Genomic DNA, 20,060 nt, shown 5'->3' on the forward strand with positions numbered 1-20,060 from the left:
TTTCAGCGTTTCATGGTTTCCATGGTGACGCTTTAGCGGTCCCAACAACTTTTCGACGGTCTTTTACAACCTTTTTTTCCTCCCATTTTGACCAAACACGTGTTGTAAAACAATTCCGTTGAAAGGCACGGTATTTTCTAAAATTCTTAATATTTGAGTGCGTGGAGTCGAGGTCAAGCGCGATATGTGACGTACCGTACGTCATTGTTGTACTAACTAAATTAGCATCAACGGCTAACTAGAAGAGTCCGTTGCGACTTTTGTGATCTTAAATACTGCATATATTCTATATATTAATACAGTCAGCGTGTTATAATCTTGTATCACCGTCGTGTACGTGAAGAAAACAGTTCATGTCGCGCGAGATGTTGACATAATGACAAGTGAAGGGTTGGGTTATGTGACGTCATCGCCACGGTGGTGAAACACAATGACGTATTTCATATCTTTGGAGCAAATTGAGAGATACCAACCATTAGCAGTAATTACAGTTAACAGTATATTAATTATGATTTTTCCTTAGGAGGGAGACAAACTGAAGGCTCACCATGGTACGCCTGACCATAGAGCTGATAGCAAAGTCCAGATACAACTTTAAGAAAAAAATAGGCCTCTCTTTCCAGGACTACCTAAGGACCCTCACGCACCTTCATTTCTCTGGATACAACATTGAAGACATCGTGAGTAAACTTTTGTCCTTGAATCTTTCATTGACAGCGTCCAAGGTAGCCAATGAGTATCTAAAAAAATAATAATAATAAAATAAAAACAAGAACAGTTTTGTCTTGATTGTGCACTCAAAAAAATATGACCAATGGTTACTTTAAAAAATTGTGGCAACAAAGTGACACTTAATATAATTGAATAGATTTTAATGGCTAAAATTTTGATTAAAATGCATTGAATACATTAACTTAAACCCAAAAAAATAAGTATATGTTAACAAAAGCAACAGCTGAAATGTGTTGGATGTAGTAACAGACAACAAATGATGAGTTATATCACCAAAAGAATTTTAGTTTATCCTACTCTATTTTACAAGGAAAGCTGATTTACATTCACTAAATATCTGGGGGGAAACTGATTCATATTTACTGATAATCTAGGTGAAATTGAGTTATCTTTGTTAATTACATGGGTGATATTGATTTACATTTACTAAATATATGCATAAAATTGATGTGGATTAATAAAAAATAAGTTATATCAACTCATATTCTAGCACATTGTTGCTTAATTCAACACATTTACACTGTTGTTATTTTTCTGTACCTAAAATTTTTTTTTTAAATTATAATTTGTATGACAGGATTTCACGTCATACTGAGTGTTGCTTTGTTGCCATAATTTTTCTGGGTCTAGTTCACCCAATATCCTGACCAAAATTAGATAAACTGCGGCATCAAGAAACATCAACAGATTTCAGTGAATAAAACGGCAGCAGTATAACATTTATTTGTGCTAGTTGTGTTAAGATGTAAAGTCATGTAACAGGCCACATTGCCACACATGACAACACCAAGAGACAGCAATCTTTATAGAACACAACACAATTTTAATAATATTGGCAACCACCACTGACAGTCGTGGTTGCCCCAACTCCCATAATGCAATTCGGCGGAACATATAAGAATCGTAATCATAAAAGAATCATAAAGAATTCTGCTTTTAACACGCCACTTGAGTAAAAATGTTACGAGTACAATTTAATTTTATTGTAAAAACTAAATGCAGTAATTTAAATTACTTAAGACGTAACGGGGGGGGGGGGGGGGGGGGGGTCTTGGGCTGTGGCCAGGACACAAAATTAAATAAAAAAGATTAGCTTGTACTTTACATCCATTATATAACCGTATTACGCTATACTCGGGAAACTCACATTGAATTGTGATACTGAGACTTTTTCAATCATTGCAATGCTTTTAGTCGAATCAAAGAAAATGCAGACTGACTTCAGTCACTAACACTAGAACTTCATTTTGACTGAAAGTGCAGTAAAGTTGCCATGTTTAGTAATTTGCAGTAACACAAAGCAATGTTTAACTGCTGCAGACACTGGAGTTGTTAACTAAGAACAATTAAACAGGTCTTACTTTTAAGCAAACAGTAGTCTGTAAAATGTGTGGCAGACTTGTCGTCATGTGATGAAAAATGCCTTGGGCGGGAAAATAAGACCTTCCAAATTCCAATGAGTAAAATTGATCAATTTTGTGCACTTTTGACTTTCCTGATAAACATAACTAAATTCTACTCACTGGTTTTCAGATGATTTTATATACAAAAAAAAAACTAATTAAAATGCAGTTGATAAATTGTTAAAATTTGGTGAATTCAGCTCAGTGTGATTCTAAACTGCACAGTCGTTTTTTTTTGGATCAAAATCTCTTTTATTTTCCAAAATTTCACACTAGTTGTGCATGGGTTTCCAGTTCAAAAAGGAAAAGACAAAATGCGATGAAAAGCGGGACTGACATCCAACACCCACACAAATAAGTAAAGATACACGATAATATCGGTCACCGATAATTATCGGCCGATAGTGGAAATGATGACGTCACACAGATAATCCAGATAATAAAAAAATTCAACCGATAATGCAATCCGATAATTATATACTTGATTTTGCCTCCAAATGTGCTCAACCGAAGAATTCAGCACGCCGCCTCCTCAACCCCTCCCCTCTCTGAAGCCCCTGAGGGAGGAGGGGTTGAGGAGGCGGAGTTACAAGACAAGAAGTAGTTGAATATTATGGCGGCTGTACCTAAAAAAACGACGCTCTCGCCATCTGCGAAACATGTACCGTACAAGTTCCACGAGGCAGAAAGAACGTGTCCTCATTCAAAACCACTAACCCAGCAGCCATTTAAAACTGCATCACAAAGAATTTTGGAACATATACGAGGTTGCTGCTAGCAGGAACGCTAAAGCTATTGTAAACACTAAGCTAAACTACAGGGCTTGTGACGATACAGAGTCGGGCTGTTTGGGAATGCAGCCCAAGGCGGGTGGTAAATTCCGACGGAGCCCTTCGCTTTGGCCAGTCCGGCAGGCCGCCGCCGCCTCGCCATAGGCGGGGCGGGCCGAGCCCGGTTCCCCGGCCTCTGGACCTCCGGCGAACACCCCGGTTTCTCGAGCGTTCCCCCACGGCGTGCGAGCAGAGCCAGGACCCGAATACGCTGCGGTGAACCGGCCGGGGCGGGCGGGCGTATTATCCGGTACGAATGTAGCTGCCGCCGAGACGAGACAGTTTTTTTTTTTTTACCTTAATGACACGAGAACCAAAGCCCTGGATAAAAGAAATAATGCAGTTTATACGACCACCATTCTTCATGAAAAAGTGATGTCCGGTAAGCAAGCTTATCATGACGGCACAGTGGTTATAAGATAATTTAAACATGAAGAAAACGAAGTCAGCCAGTCAATAATGCATTCAGAATGTGAAATGACGAGCGGTCAGATGACTTTGTAACGCTGCCTTTATTTTCGGCTTAATAAAACTCAGGCACAAAACAACACGCACACGGATGCGAGCGCCAACTCCGTCCAAATAGTACTGCCGTGTAGCAGTTTAGCTGCTGTAACGCAAATGTCGTGAAAGCCGCAAATGTAAACAAAGCGCTGCAGAATGGGTACATGACATCTCGCTCTTTTGAGGTAATCATTTTCACAGTGTGCAACAAAGCATATAACAACTTAACTTATTTCTTTGCTCAATTACAGTCACAGTAGCTAATCAAATTCTTAAATCAATATTCTGTAGCCACAAATATTATTCAAAATCTTTCCTTCTTCAAGTTTTTTTTTATTTTTAGGATTAAGTATAATAATGTATTGCTTAAAACAAGGCTGTTAAGATTATTTTCAGCTAGCTATTTCTCTTCCAAGAAATCTGAGAGAAATACACTTGAAGCGATGGCAGATTTCACTTATTGCCAATAGATTTACACTTAAAACTGACTAGTTTTAAGGAGGTGTGTTTTGCAGCGGATTAATGTTATATATGTTAGGAATGGCTTACTTTTAAACGCATTTTTGTGCAACTTAGGTATTTACTCTGTAAGTAATTGTTGCCAAAGGTTTACCATTACACAATGTCAGACAATCTGTCATTATTTAAATGTTTGAATTGACGACTTGTTCATACATTGTGTTGAAAAAAATAGCAATAAATTACATTTTTGCACAGTAATATTTTCTTTTGTGTATACTTTAAAATTTTACATAAATCTTTTAATAGAATTATCGGCTTGACATTATCGGTTATCGGTTGGAATGAGGAGGAAATTATCGGTTATCGGTATCGGTTGAAAAATGCATTAACGTGCATCACTACAAATAAGTAAAAGAATAATAATAATAATAAAATAAAATGAAAAACAAACAAAACAAAAAGAAAACCAACAAAAATAAACCATTAAATTAATCCCCGTCACTGCCAGTGAACTTCGTGACCATTGAACATTGAGTTTTAGTAATAGTTTTGGATAATAAATATCAATACAATAAACAAAAGAGTTGCCAGATTGTGGAATGCCAAGGGCTTAAGAGGACTGACAAATGTTTAAAAATGGTCCCCAGGCACGTAAGAATCTACCATTAGAATAATGGAGAGAATATCTGATCTTTTCAATTTTCAAGCATGTCATTAAGGCCGTCAGCCATTCGGTATGTGTGGGAGGGAGGGGGTCCACCCACCTTAGGAGGACACAGTCTTTTTTATTATGTATAGTCTACTCTTATTTATTTTGCAAATATTACCAAACCCTGATCACAGTTTTTACAGTGTGGCAATGACATACTTATTTACTTTTTTTTTGCTGCATTTCCAGGGCGACCTCTCCGAATGCCGCAACCTGAGCGTCCTCTACCTATATGACAACCGTGTCACGCACATCCATAACTTGGACTTTGCTCACAACATGACTCATCTGTACCTGCAGAACAACAACATCACACGCATTGACAACCTGTCCCATCTGCGCAAACTCTACAAACTGTGAGTGAGTTTTTTTTTTCCTTAACCATTTGCGGTCATCACGTTTTAGGACCCACATGTGTGTTTTGCAGCTTCCTGGGAGGTAACAAGATCTCAATGGTGGAGGGCTTGGAGAACCTAGGCGAGCTGGAGGAGCTGCACGTGGAGAGTCAGAGGTTGCCCCCTGGGGAGAAGCTGCTTTTCGACCCCAAGACCCTGCGCTCCCTGGCCGTATGACCCACTTTTCTTCCTTTATTCACTGTACAAAAATAGTCATCCATCAGCTGTGCACTTGAAAACGATGCAGCGAGGTCAGATAAGAGGCCGAAAACACACGTACATGTTACAAGCCTCGCTGGTTGGTGGTCCATGTAAAGGGGATGTTGTTTGAAGATGTCAAAGAGGCCTGTGTGGCTCCGTTTAACGGCTCAAGACGCGTTCAGGTTCTTGTTTGTTTAGATCATTCAAAGAAATTGCTGTGCAAATTGAAAGAGTTCCAGATTTTTTTTTTCATAAATGTTGCCGTTTCACAAGTTTATCAAGGTGACTTAGATAGCAAGAAGCAGTGTTAATACAGAAAATACAGCCTTAAAAGGAGGACTCTGCCTCCCACTGGGAAATAGAGAAATCCAGAGTCACTGCCTGCAATAACTGCACAGGCCGTGATTGAAGTTACATTTTAACATTCTTGACGACCATACAAGTGTTAAAGGGATCCACGGATAGAGAGACTTGTAGTTCTTAAAAGATAAACGTTACTATGAGTTAAAATAATTTGATATTGAAACCCCTCTTGATCTTTCGTTTTTATACAATTTGTAAAATTTAACTAGTACGTCGCCATTATTGTTGATGTCGCAGGGCGGTGACGTCACATGGTTACTAGAGGTGTGCGAAATTTCCGATTCTTAGATTATTTGCGATTTAGCCGTGGAAGATTCGAGAACGATTCACAAACATCCAAATTCCGATGACTGAAATATGTGAAGTAAAGCGAAAGTAAAACAAACTCAGCGCGCCGCGCAGTCTTCGGGACGCAATGAGGAACGGAGCGAGAGTAGCTAAACATCATGCTTGTCATTACCCGGCCCCTCGGGTAATGCCAATGCTCAACTCACGGCTCTAGCTCAACTCATGCCGCGAGATAAAAAAAACAACAACATACCTGACTGCTGCCGAAAGCTGCTACAAAGTACGTCCACAATACATAATGTTAATGTAGATATCATATTTATATAGGACTAGATTTAGATTAGACTCGGTGGCGATAGCAGCACATGTAGAGAAAGCTAGATGCGGACGTTAGTAAACGGCCGCCATCTTAAAGCAGTACACTTCCCTGCAAGGCTGTTGTAGCGAACCTTCTAAGAGAACCTAATTAACTTTTTATCTAAAATACTCCTAAATCGGTAAAATATTGACTTGAATCTATCTTTAAAATTGTTTTAAAACTTTCACATGTCGAAAGTAGACAAAAGGGAAATTACGGAATAACAGGAGCAATTTTAACAACTTTAACAGTTGATTGACAACATTAAATTAATTGAATGTAGTTTAAAGCTGCTGATACAGAATGGGGATTTGAGTATATTATTTATTGTTTTTAACTGTTAACTTGAAACTGAAATAGTCGTTTGTTATAGGCTGTTAAAAAAAATATATTTTTTTTTACAGTTTTTGTTAACTAATGTACAAAACATTAGCAGCTAATAGCGGGGGGGGGGGGGGGGGGTGTCATCAATAATCGATTTATAATTGAATCGTACCCTCTGAATCGTAATCGAATCGTTAGGTGCCCAAAGATTCCCACCTATAATGGTTACACTGCCGGCCTGACCGACTCTAGCGGCATAAACATGTCATTTGTTCAACCCTTACAATTTGAACCCGAGAGGAATATTAATGAGCATAACAGCACTGTCAATATTTCACAAAACGAGCAGCAAAAGCATAATGGACAGGAAAGTCGGGATGAGACGAGAGTAGGAAAACAAAACGGTGTTCTGCCAAAATGTGCTACACCGGGGAAACGTTCTACAAGAGGTGAATTTGACACCCAGTACTACCATGCGCTTTCAGCTTGTTTTGTTCAGATGAATACAGACAGAACATACTAAAGATGCCTTTAGAAAATACTTAAATATAAGGGTGGTTTTAGATATGCTACGTGACTAATTCAACAGATCAACATGCTGCTTTAAAGCTATCACAAGAAAACACAATGCTTAAAGGTGTAAGAGGGAAACACATGCAAAAAGTATTTTAAGGCAATGAAAAGTTAATAAGAGACGCAATAAAAACACAAATAGTAGGTTCACTACGCTTTTAATCAATGAGCGCATGTGTTGGATGTCTCGCCGCGTAGAAGGAATTGCAGTAACCCGGTAGTATTTGTCGATTAATAGTGACAATCTACGTCATCACCCCTAGTGTCCATTGGTCGCCTAAAACATGGCGCCCTCCGTAGGTCAGAACATGTACTATATATTATAGATTTTTAAATCAATGGCAATATTTTATGTTTTCTCATAACATATTTTAGTAAAAGAGAACAATTGTGGCTTAGTAGATCCTACAAGTCTTTAAGTTTGAGGGTTCCCTTTAAAAAAGTTGACCACTCTATAATCAAGATTAAATTTATAAATGTGACTCACCTGTGACATGGGTAGTGTTGACAGTAAACAGAAGGCAGTCGACTGTCCATTTTCTGTCCTATATTGTTGGTTTTCCTAGTACAGGGAACTCAACAAAATATCCTACAGTCTGGCAAAATTAGTGACATCTTGCAATGCGAGCTCTGGCATATTAATGCTGAAGCATCACAAAATATTCTGAAATCTCAAGAGACATGCTGAAGTCTCATGAAGTCTCAAAAGATTTGTTGTAGTCTTATGAAATATGCTAGTTTTTTTGCTCATGTTCAACTATTGAAAGATAATTATGAGATTTTCATAAGATTTACAGAATTCTTATTCAACGCTTTGAATTCTTGTGAGGCATTCTTAAATCTCCCTAAATATTAGGAGTGGGAACCTCTTGGTACCTCACGATACGACACGATTTGTGATACAAAGCTCACGATAACGATGATCTGACGATATGGCGATACAACGATTATCGATACATTTGTAGAATATCCTAGAATGATTTTCTGACCAACAACTAATAAACAGAAAAACAAGCTTCTGCTGTAAATTGGAATGAGTTTATCACTAGTAGACGTCCAATCCATTTGAAATGGGAGGGTGGCAGCGAATTAACATTCGTTCATTCGCTGCCATCCCTCCCACTTCAAACGGATTGAACGTCTATGGCCGTCACTGGCAGCCAATGCCAGGCAATGAGGTAATTCTGGCATTTACCTGTTGATCTTTAGTTACTTCTTATTGATTTTGGGGTATTTTATGGGTCACTTCCTGTTGATTTTGAGTTACAGAACAGGAAGTGACCTGGGAATCACCCAAATGAATAGGCAGTGACTCAAACTCAAAAGGAAATGACCTATAAATGTCCTAAAATGAACCGCAAGTGACCTGTAAATACCCTGAAAACCCCCAGTCTAAAAGGATTGGGCGCCGTGCACCGTCAATGCCGCCTTAGAGTTAACTGAGACACTATTATGGTGGAAGATTTTGGTAGCAACTTGTTGGTTCCTTTTTATTTTATTTTTTTAAACACTGACACCTTTTTAAAACGATATCTCGGTTCTTGGCAGGAGCATATCGATAACCTTTTGGGATATAAAGTATCACGATATATCACCATTTCGATATTTTGTCACACCCCTACTAAATTTCATCTTAAATATACAGCAAATCTCCTGAATGTTTCACATTTTTTCCAGAAAACTCTGTGTGTCCTCAATGTCAGTAACAACAACATGGATGAAATCCGCGACCTGGCTGTGCTGAAGGAAATCCAGCATTTTTCCGCCTTTGACAACAAGCTGTACAACGTGCAGGTAAAAGTGCTTCTTTGAAAATTACTTTCCCTTGAAGTCCGCCCGAGCCGTGATTAGCGTGAAGGCACTCATGTAGCTGTACGCAGCCATGCGTGAAATGATATGGTGATACAGGTTCTACACAACCAAATCCTACAAATCCCACCGTTGGCTCGAATGACTCTCTTGAGGTTGGAATTATACAGCAAATCAGTGAGGTGCTCCCTGGAGAATTTTGCTTGTTGACAGCTTACAACGAGCGTCAGGTATAGCTTGATTTTTGTTCCTCATATCCTATTGGGAATTTGCTGATTGCTTTCTAAAGGGTGTCTCCAAACTTGGGACCGGGAATCGTTTTGAGTAAGTTTTTATTGTGAATATCAATTCAGAGAATGCTGATCTTGTTTAAACACTTTTTGTTTATGTTCTAAATTTTTGGAACAAGTCAACCATTTTAAAGAATATTTGGCTTCATAAAACTTCACAAAATGAAACCTTTAACATCACATTTTTAGCTCTTTTTCATTCATTTAGTTGCAATAAATACTATTTCGACAATATGACACAGAATTTCTTGAAAGCCTTTTACTTTCAACTTCACTATTTTAACACTTACTTTCCGGTTACAGTAGCCATTTTCTGGCATGTCAAGTTAAAGGTGCACAATGTAAGATTTGCACTTCAATTATTCATGAAATTACTATTATATTTCAATAGACATTAAAGAAATATGTTTTTGGAAATACTTTTATCACGGATCTCAATGGTTAACCAGAGATTTTCCCATTCTAAAAGACGATTTCAGCGTTGCAAATTTGTTCCTGTTTAGCTTCCATGTTCATCATCAGCCAATCAAGAGACAAGATTCCAGTCTTCGTCCGGGTTGCCACAGCTCTGTACTCCCCGTAAAGTAAGGCTGTGCCAACTTTGATAAACAGTCTGAATTATGTCTAGTTGACTACTCTCTTAATTAAAAAAATTTTAAAAACTTTACGGATCTCAAAGGATTCAAGACCACAAGAGAAGCAAAAACAGGATATGTATTCATTTGGCGTGGTTGTGCTACGTTATTTAGCATGTGGCTCTATTGACCGGTGTTCTGCTGGTGCTATGTTATTTACCATGTGGATCCATTGACCCAGGCAAAGATAAAATCTTTACACATGTATATATTTAGTGGGTAATTGAAATTAAAATGGATGGAGCAATTAAATCGTATTTGTGGATGCTGTCAATGCGTTACCAAATTATAAATTTATTTGCCAGTGAGCTTATACATTGAAGAAAGTAGCCCTCCCTCATTTTGGTCATGGTGACATAAACTAACATGGACCTTGTATCATGGCTCTTTTAGTCATCATTACATTGAAAACATCTTTCATGGAAAATTAAAATTAAGATGTACCTTCTGCAGAGGACTTGTCGCTTGCCCCTTTCAAGTTCTTTTCCTGCAGGTTCTCCAATGTGAAGCGGTATTCTGGCAATCCGAAGAGGGAGGGCATTTTGTGCTAGCAATGTTGTTTTTGGTAGCCCTTTCAATTTTCGTGTTAGTCTTTTGGACTATAATGTCTTAGTCAAATTTTACTCATTTTACTCCAGTTTTTCTTCATATAGTTTTGTTGACAACAACTCAAACTAATTTCATCTAGTTTTACTCAACGTTTCCGTCTGTAAAATTTAAAAGTATTACTCCAAAAATAAATAAATAAAGGTTTCCAACTTTTTCAAATGAACATTGACAGATGAGCAAAAACTAGTATTATAGCATCTACAAATCTATCATCAACTTGGTGATAATACTCACTCAACAGGTAAACAGTGGATTATTTTTAATTAATTATACCCACCTGGAAGCCACGAACTGTATTTAAAAAAAAAAAAGTTAGCCGTTTCCATTAGCCTAACGCTAACGCAAATGTGAATGCTATGCTAACGCAAGGAGTTACATTTATTGTGTTATGATCACTCAGCACAGACCTTTAAAGGCTAAAGCAACATTGCATATTCTCTTGCAAAGATAAAAAAAACAACAAATCTTACTGTGTGTTTCAAAACAAGCAATGGGGAGACAGGAGAGGACACTGGTAAGTAGGTTGGGGGGGGGTTGCGGCACGTCACATGAGTGGCACAACCAGACACTGCTACGATGCAGGCTAACTACACATAAAATGTCACAAATTGTGAACATGTGACAGAAACTATTGCGCATTTTCGTCAAAAACTGGCATTAGTCTCATTATGTTTTAGTCTCCCAAGAGACGTTTTAGCTCGTTATCGTCTTATCATCGTCATGAAAAAATTGTTAGTCCTTATAGTCTTCGTTGACGAAACCAACAATGTGTGCTGGTCAATATTTTGATCTAGTTGCAGTAACATTTTTGGCCATCAATCATACATTGTGCACCTTTAACACAATACATTTTTAGCAAGAAAATGGCACATAAGACATTTTCTTCTAGAGGACTTAATTACTCTACAACATGTCATTTTTGTTAGCCCGTATCTTATAATTTATAAAAGATGTCTGCTTCTATCGATCCCTCAAATACAGGCCTCTAAAAGAATCCATTGTTTTTTTCAGTTTATGGATCCCCCCCAAAATAGATTATGACAGGCAGTCAGCTTCAGTGACAAATGGGGAGCATCTTCGTCATCAATCGAAGCGCTGGTCAAATGCAGGTTCATAACTGGCCCATCATTAGCCCGGCTGAGCTGGAATTCCCAGCTTCCCTCTGGAACTGAAGGGGGGGGCTGATTTAGCCTCAGTGGCTTCTGAGTGACGGCCCTGACACGATCATTTATCAAAGCTGCGCTCAGGGGGTCCCCCCCCAACACACACCCCTCTGAACTGATTGCAGCGCCACTCGGTAAAGTGGAAGCGCTTTGGCCAAGACAGGAAGGCAATGAACAATCAGAGCGTGTCCAGAGAGTGTTCATATTTCCACAGCGTGGATTAATGTGCCTTTTGGATAAACATACAAGTGCAGACCCCTGGGGGACACTTGAAGTTAACATGACACCAGCGACACTGTTTATTAAAACAGACTGATGGCTTGTTTAGGAACTTTGTGTTAAAAATCCTTCCGTGTTTGTCTCTGATCAGCCACATACTAAAAAGTATACTTGCTGCAAAAATTGGACAAAGTGGCATGTTTTTTTTTCACCAAACAGGAGCTTGAAGATGTGTTGGGGTCCTGGCCTTTGCTCATTCAAATGGATCTACGGGGAAATCCTGCGTGTAAAACCGCCAAGTACAGAGACCGACTGATCATGGCGTGCAAAAGACTCCGTAAAATTGCTCAATTGTTGTTTTTTGCTCTTTTAAAGTCAAACATTTGTCAATTGTTTGTATTTCTATGGCTGCATAGAGGTATTAGATGACCGCGACATTAAGGAGGTGACCAGACAGTTTCTTGTCAACTGGAAAGCATCCAAAGAAGCCAAGAAGAAGAAAAAGGAGACGGCAGCGTTAAAGCCTGCGCCGTTAACAAGTAAGGGATTGTTGTATATTCCTATTCATTGTTCATTCAGTTGAATAATTAAATGCTATTCTACAGTTGCACCAGTAAATTTAACCATCAAACTCTGCATAATGTTACTTATTTTTTCAATTAAATATAGTACATTTCTTAAGTACAGTTCAGTTATATTGAATAAGTCCAACATATTTGAATTATTCTTTTTGTACAATTGTTATAAGTATTTGCTTGGTTATTTTTCTATATTTTTACTAGTGTTAATATTCAAACAATACTTTGAGGATGAAAACTTTTTAAACATTTTAATTTTGCCATTATGGTACTTGGACTACTCCGTATTTTTGAATGAAATGGCCCTTGGTGTAAAATGTTTGACAAGGAATAAATCGAAGTGTATTTTCACATATAAATGAGGTGGTTAAATTTTTTACATTATATAATGTATATTCTAGTGTCTCAATAATTTAGTAGAGGATATTCTTAAGAAAATAATCTTGCTTAATAGGGGTTATTATATAATTATGTCGTAACTGAAACAGCATACAAAATAATTTTACATCACAATCTATTATATTATGCATCCAAAGAAGAAAATTTGAAGTCTTGTATTCTAAGGGAGTATACACTGAAAATTTTGAAAAACGTCATCAAAAGGTAACAATATCAAGACTTATTGCAAGATACTATAGAACATGATATATTGTTATTATACTACTCATAAGCTGTGTATTTCCTTGTGTCGTAGAGAACGGCAGCATGGGTCAGGTTGGACCTCCGCCGCAGCCTCACATCTGCTGCCATGCACGCGCAAGGCTGGAAGCAGCAGCAGCAGCAGCCGCCTCAAAGGTCCGCTATCATCATTCATAATCTTTGAATTTGGGAAAATCAAATTTTATTTTTCTATTGCCTTCTAGGGTGCAGCAGTTAAAAAGCTTCCTGCACAGACAGCCCAGCTACATAACCGTCACATCAGGCTCATGTAAAAAAAAGAAAACATTTCGATGGAGGGACTAACTTTTTCTCACATAAAAAGCACCTTAATGCTGTTTTGTTTTTAAATATCATTTACTGATAGAAATGCCACATTTCTGACAATGTGTCTATGTTCTTGTATGAATTTTGTCTTAATTGAAATCATAAATGGCAAATTGTGACACGGGCATCCAAATGTGAGCGAGGTAATTAGGCAAATAAGCTTATTTGACCTTCCTCTACTTAGCTGGCGAATGAGTAGCCCTGCAGGATACTGTTACTCAGGCCTTACAAAAACAAAACCTTTTCTCCCCTGTTGGGGCCATTTAGTATGAAAAAGTTCTCTCATTGCTGGAATTACAGTTATGATACAGTAAGAACAATGTTTAGGGGGCATTTTTACAGCACTAAACTTTTGCATAGCTAATTATTTTCATTTAACATACCATTCATCAGGAAGTCTCTGGAGAATTCTCATTGTTGATTGCCCCCCAAAAAGTTTTTTTTTTAAATATCACCTCTTCAACTTGTCTTCACGGTCTATTGCAAGAAACCTTTTGATGGACAGGCCTTTCATCCTCAGTGACTTAAGAAGGGAAGAAAAGAGGGTGGGCATTTTCTTATAGGCCCACGAAGGCAGCCAATTAGAATGTGACTGCGGCCTGAAGCAGTAAGAGTGGAAAAGGAAGGGAACTCAGCCCTCAAGACTCAAACACCCAGAGAAAGAGAAGAGGAAAAGTCCAGTCACACTGGGAGGTGATTAATTAATTTGTGAAATCAATTCGAGACAAGCCTTTTTTTTTTACCCAGGTGAAGCATCCTGATTGTGGAGACAATTAAGGGCCTTTTTTTTTTTCCAATGGTGGTATGCTGGCTTTGATGAAGCCTTGTTGGAGAACTTCAGGTGGGTCTTGACTCTTGATTTTGGACATGATTAGGCTAATCTTTTGTACAATTACGGGTCAAATTGGCCCATGTCATACTGTATCGTTCCTTAGTAGGACCATAAAGTAGAATTGGGTATGAATTGTTGTGTGTTTACTCAACATTATATAATACAGTGCTTAATTCTATTTTTAAATCAGCTAGTCAATTTAAATTAAAAGGTGTCATGAGCATTTATCTTGCTTACTTTCTGTTTGGATATGTAAGCATTACAAAATGTTAACGTGCACATTTTGTTTGATGAAAATATTGATGGCTAATTTTTTGGTCAATTTGACTAAATTTGTGCATTTGAGAAACTGCCTACAACTTGTCAATGCTATCGTATAACTCATTGAAAAAGTTTGAATATTGTTTAAAATGTAAGAAAAACGAGTGAATTCCACATATAATTTTAAATGAGCTGATTATTGTTTTGATGGGTGAAATTGCATGTAACAAAAACGTGTGGTACAGTATTACATTGAACTCATATGCAACAATGCAGTTTCTCATTAAACTCTTATTTACGCAACAATCCTGTTTACTTCTTTCTCTGTCATACATATGAAGATAACATTTTCATGGGAACACAAGTGACCTTATTGACTCATTGAATCATTTTTTGCCGTTTGTGATAACGCAATATTATCAGTCAAATAGCACAATTCCCCCAAAACACTACTGTCACTTTTTTTTTCTATAAGTTATCCATCTCATGGAGTTGTTTTTTTTTTTTCGTTATCTGGAACTGTTGAGAAATGACTGCCAACGATGTATTATGTACTACTTAACCCTAAGTCAATTGAACCGTTATGAGAACTAAACGTAACGTGTGTCATCAAACTCGTAAGGTCAGTAAGATGGTCGGGAGGCAGACGCACCGAATGGAAAGCGTGACGGTGGTGGACGACAGCCCGGGCTCCAGTCCGAGCTCCAGCCCGGCGGGCCGTGCGCCGCCGCAGGCCGGCGGCAGGGGGCGGCCGGCAGCGGCCAACGCCGCGCGGGAGAGGAGCCGCGTGCAGACGCTGAGGAACGCCTTCCTGGAACTGCAACGGACGCTGCCGTCGGTGCCTCCCGACACCAAGCTATCCAAACTGGACGTGTTGATACTGGCCACCACGTACATTGCCCATTTGACTCGAACTCTGCAAGAGGAAGGCGTCGAAGAAGGCGAAAGCACAAGACAGGCGGAGGCGTTACACTCGCTCAAAGGGCAAGGATACCTGCACCCGGTCAAGGTCAGTCAATACAAATATTCATAGCATTATGAATTATTTTGTCATAAGTATAAAAAAAAAAAATACTAGTATTATTCCAAGTTTTAGAGATCATTATAGAAACAATGCTCACGCTAAAAAAAAAAAAAAAAAAAAAAATTTAAAAAAAAAAAAAAAAAAAAAAAATATATATATATATATATATATATATATATATATATATATATATATATATATATATATATATATATATATATATTTTTTTTTTTTTTAATTCATTTGATTTATTTCTGGACTAAGTATGAAAATTAATGCAACAATATTAAACCATGCATGTTCTAAAGATTGGTGAAAAAATATTTAGTCACTGTTTTAAAACAATAACAATATCTAATTTATTTATACCTGTACTTTATTTGCTATATGATTAACATTTAAATGAGCAGTATTACATATTTCAGAAAAAATATTTAGTCACTGTTTTAAAACAATTACAATATCTAATATATCTATACATGTACTTTATTTGCTATATGATTAACATTTAAATGAGCAGTATTACATATTTCATAAATCTGATCTTATTCAATTGTAATTTTTAGGCTTTATTTTTATGATGAACATTGATTATGTAAAACCAACTAAACTATTGATTTAAAACACATTTTACATTTACTTAAACTGCCTGCACTTCAAATTAATAATTGTACTATTACAATTAGCAAAGTAAATTACCGGTCATGGATACATATTTGTAATATAATTTGCATTTGGGTTCATTCTTTTATTTCCGAGTTGGTCACGACCAACATTAAAACACAGTAATAATATAGAATACTTAAAAATTTGATAATTTAATATTTCAAGGAGTAAACGCTCTATTTAAATATCACAATTTAGGGACAAAAATTTAGAGAAATGAAATTATTCTACGAAAACGTTAAATACAACTGAATGTATTATAGGCAGTGATTCTTTCGCCTACCACCTCAGGGAGCTCATGTATACCACTAGCACCATACTTGTGAATCACTCCAATACAGTCAAAACATAATGTATTTCACCTCATTTGCTGCCATTGACAGCGATACACATCCAATTTCGACTTTCCTATAGTCAAAACAGATTGGACGTCTATCCCCGTCAGTGGTTGAGTAATTGCATTTGATAGCGACCTATAAGTATTTGTATGTTAAATTGGAATATATCCTGTCACAGAAATGGCCGATGAGATCCAGACTGTACGTGGGAGCGAGCGGTCATTTCCTCAACACTCCCTCCGAATCTGAGAACCAAGGCCCATCATCATCGTCTTCATCATCATCCAGCTCCAAGTAAAGCAACCAATTGGTTGCCATTTGCATGAGAGGTGCTGAAGGACACATTTATTCCACTATATATACAGGGAGACGGTGTAAATTAATATATGATGAGATGTGTTTTACCAGTCTTGTTTGCATTGTGCAGCTCAATACATGCCCCCCCCCCACCCCTTATACCGCCTTTCCGTTGGTAAGATCTTTGGCTGTAATAATAATAAGCCAATCATGCTTGGAGTGTGCACTTTCAGCTTTTGCACTAAAATGCATGTGTGAGTAAGTTAACATCTGTCATGTGAAGTGGTCTGTCAGAGGGTCAACAATAGGGGGGCTCACCGGCTCATGTTCCCCCCCTATGGTAGTCCCCCCCCCCCCCCCCCAACACGTGCATGCTTTGAAAAGTGTTTGTGAATGAAAAGATAAATTTGAAAAGGATGTAATTATATTGTACTATATATCAAGGCTATTTAAGAGAAGTAAAGATGAATAATAATGAAAGCATGGGTCGTTTATTGAATTTTTGTACTAAATATATTTTGTATTAGCTGTGTATTTGTGCTTAACCCAAACAATTGATTAGGTTTTACGGAAAATGATTAAATTTTTGAAAATATGCATTTAATGTAAAATTATTTCCTTTTTTTTCCAATTTAAAATTACATTTTCTACTCAATAAATGGACTTTATCTAATCTTACATACATATTTGAAATAATCAACATATATTTCAAATTCAAAGCATACATTTGAGATTATATAAACACTATTTAGATTCACAAACTTCATTATACATCAACATTTAAAAAATATATGCTATTATTTTATCAAACATTATTAGAAACATGGTGCAGTACATTTATTTTCTGTTAGTTTCGGGCGTCATCGATGCTTACGTTTGCGCCCGGCTTTCTGTGCTCTACTGCGCAAGCGCGGAAGAGTCCTTCCTTCCTTTCCAGCAGGAAGACGAGAAGTACAAGGCGGCTGTCGCTCGTTGCTCTTCGTTCCTCGCGACAAATGACGACTTTTTGGCTGAATTCTCGACTGATCGGAGACTTTAGCAAGTGAAGAGGTGAGTTAAGGTAACTGGCACGTAGTAGGAGTATTAATAGTGGGTCCTAATGCACTAAATTTGGTTGAAGACGTTGGTTAGCTGTAGAATGTGTTGGAGGAGCTCGCATGGTGACCACGTGGAGAAGAAGTAACGCTCGCTTTCTGTCTCGTTTTCTAAATCCATAATAAACTCACGACTAATTTGAATTGTGTCCTATTTGCGAATATAATGTTTTTTTCGACTGTAGAGGTAAGTATCTGTCTGGCGTCCTGTGAAATACTCTGAAATTTAGATAAGTACGATTTTTCATGTTGAAACGGCAATTAAAACCAGTACTGTAATAATATTTTTTTTCTATCAGTGTCAGGGCTACTTAAAAATGAAATATTGTAATTGTTATATTGGAATATGTTTCAAATTTGTTTTACATTACCAAAATTAACAGTGGTAGTATTTGAAAAAACGAGGTATATTTATTGCAATCTATGCGATTTAAATATTACAAAATATACATATTAAAAAATAAACAAGTGCATAATAATAAAAATAAATTTAAAAAAAAAATAAAAAGGTTAGACTTTCCTAAGGGCGTAGGTTTGGTCTCAACATCGGTAAGGATGATATAACAGCATAACCTGCATGTACACTTTTTGCTGGGGACGGTACATTTATAAGACCAAATTAACTGGGTGAATGGGGGTCAGGGCTACATTTCTCACCAATATGAACCTAATGCAAAATCTGTATTGAGTTATACTTTCATGTGTATTGATTCAGGTGATACACCGTTCGATTCAAATCTTTGTTTTCAAAAACTACTAAAGAAACATTTTGAAAACTTCCAGAATAAATGTCTGGATTTTATCAGCAAATTTAAATTGCAATATTTGAACACAAATTATATTAACAAACACAAGAAATACAAACTTGTTCATCATCAATTAACTATTTATAAGGGGGTAATCCTTAGTTCACTACATGTCTTAGTTTAACATTAACAGTAGAAAACATACAGGAGGATATTTCAACGCAGCTTCCTCTTCAAGTTTGATAAATTCACACAGATTGTTATGCTCACTCTGATGCAGGTTGGACTTTCAGTAGCAAAATTAGTGGTGTGTTCCACACCTCCATCTTTTTACATTACTTACAGTGGCTGCTGCTGGCGGAAAAAAACTTCTAATTTCCCTCATCTTCGAAGGGGGCGGAGCAGGCGGCATGTTGTGCTTCTGTCTGGCTGTGAATGAGTCTGTGTGTGTGTGAGGGGCGATGGGGTCAAGTCATCAGCCAATCAAACGTGCGTTTGAAGGGAAAAAAATGGACTGGCACATTCAGCAAGTGAAAAGGGGTCTATGTAAGTCTGAACATAATGAAAGTACTTTAATTCATTTAATAATGGTCTGGTCAATTCTATCCTGACAACATATGGGAAGACAATGTAAATGACTTATATAACTGAAGTCATTAGAGGTGTGCAAAATTTTCGATTCTTAGATTATTCGCGATTCGGCCGTGGAAGATTCGAGAACGGTTCACAAACATCCAAATTCCGATTATTGAAATATGCCAAGTAAAGCAGAAGTACGACACACTCAGCGCGCCGCGCGGTCATCGGTACGCAATTAGGGACGGAGCGAGAGTAGCTAAACATCATGCTTCTCATTACCCGGCCCCTCGGGTAACGCCAATGCTCAACTCACAGCTCTAGCTCAACTCATGCCACGAGATTAAAAAAAAAAAACAACAACATACCTGACTGCTGCCGAAAAGCTGCTACATGCCACATTATGTTACGGTAGATATCATTTATATAGGACTAGATGCATTAAAGCTTCGGTAACGTTACCAGCACATCTACAAAAAACTAGATGCTGGCGTTAGTAACGGCCGCCATCTTAAAGCAGTACACTTCCCTGCAAGGCTGTTGTTGCGAACCTTCCAAGCGAACCTAATTAACTTTTTATCTAAAATACTCCTAAATCGGTAAAATATTGACTTGAATCTATCTTTAAAATAGTTTTAAAACTTTTACATGTTGAAAGTAGACAAAAGAGAAATTATGGAATAACAGGAGCAATTTTAACAACTTTAACGGTTGATTCACAACATTAAATTAATTGAAAGTAGTTTAAAGCTGCTGATATAGAATGGGGACTGGAGTTTTTTATTTACTGTTATTTT

The 20,060-nt window shown here is 37.4% G+C and overlaps 3 protein-coding genes and 1 long non-coding RNA gene across 6 annotated transcripts in view; 3 read left to right on the top strand and 1 right to left on the bottom strand.

The window, feature by feature from the left end:
* On the top strand, positions 1–14,817 carry ppp1r42 (protein phosphatase 1, regulatory subunit 42). Its single transcript, XM_057824530.1, has 9 exons — positions 1–125; positions 524–680; positions 4,830–4,996; positions 5,068–5,206; positions 8,820–8,936; positions 12,087–12,204; positions 12,284–12,406; positions 13,140–13,240; positions 13,309–14,817. The coding sequence occupies exons 2-9, from the start codon at positions 549–551 to the stop codon at positions 13,375–13,377; spliced, it is 966 nt and encodes a 321-aa protein (XP_057680513.1). The 5' UTR covers positions 1–125; positions 524–548; the 3' UTR covers positions 13,378–14,817.
* Positions 14,175–16,919, top strand: LOC130908764 (transcription factor 24-like). 2 transcript variants are annotated; one of them, XM_057824533.1, is made up of 3 exons: positions 14,175–14,270; positions 15,145–15,531; positions 16,729–16,919. In XM_057824533.1, the coding sequence occupies exons 2-3, from the start codon at positions 15,154–15,156 to the stop codon at positions 16,846–16,848; spliced, it is 498 nt and encodes a 165-aa protein (XP_057680516.1). In that variant the 5' UTR covers positions 14,175–14,270; positions 15,145–15,153; the 3' UTR covers positions 16,849–16,919. The 2 variants fall into 2 exon arrangements, with proteins under 2 accessions (XP_057680516.1, XP_057680515.1); XM_057824532.1 differs by lacking the exon at positions 14,175–14,270 and having other exon boundaries at positions 15,097–15,531.
* mcmdc2 (minichromosome maintenance domain containing 2) overlaps positions 15,309–20,060 on the bottom strand; it is an 18,256-nt gene continuing 13,504 nt past the window's right edge. The window contains exon 15 of the mRNA XM_057824528.1: positions 15,309–15,438. The gene's annotated coding sequence lies outside the window, so the exon portion shown is untranslated. The remainder of the gene's footprint in view (positions 15,439–20,060) is intronic.
* Positions 17,783–20,060, top strand: part of LOC130908765 (uncharacterized) — a 6,643-nt gene continuing 4,365 nt past the window's right edge. For both annotated transcript variants that reach the window (XR_009061648.1, XR_009061647.1), the window contains exon 1: positions 17,783–17,897. This is a non-coding gene — a long non-coding RNA (uncharacterized LOC130908765). The remainder of the gene's footprint in view (positions 17,898–20,060) is intronic.

Source organism: Corythoichthys intestinalis, chromosome 20, assembly GCF_030265065.1.
Source record: "Corythoichthys intestinalis isolate RoL2023-P3 chromosome 20, ASM3026506v1, whole genome shotgun sequence".
Taxonomy (NCBI): Eukaryota; Metazoa; Chordata; class Actinopteri; order Syngnathiformes; family Syngnathidae; genus Corythoichthys; species Corythoichthys intestinalis.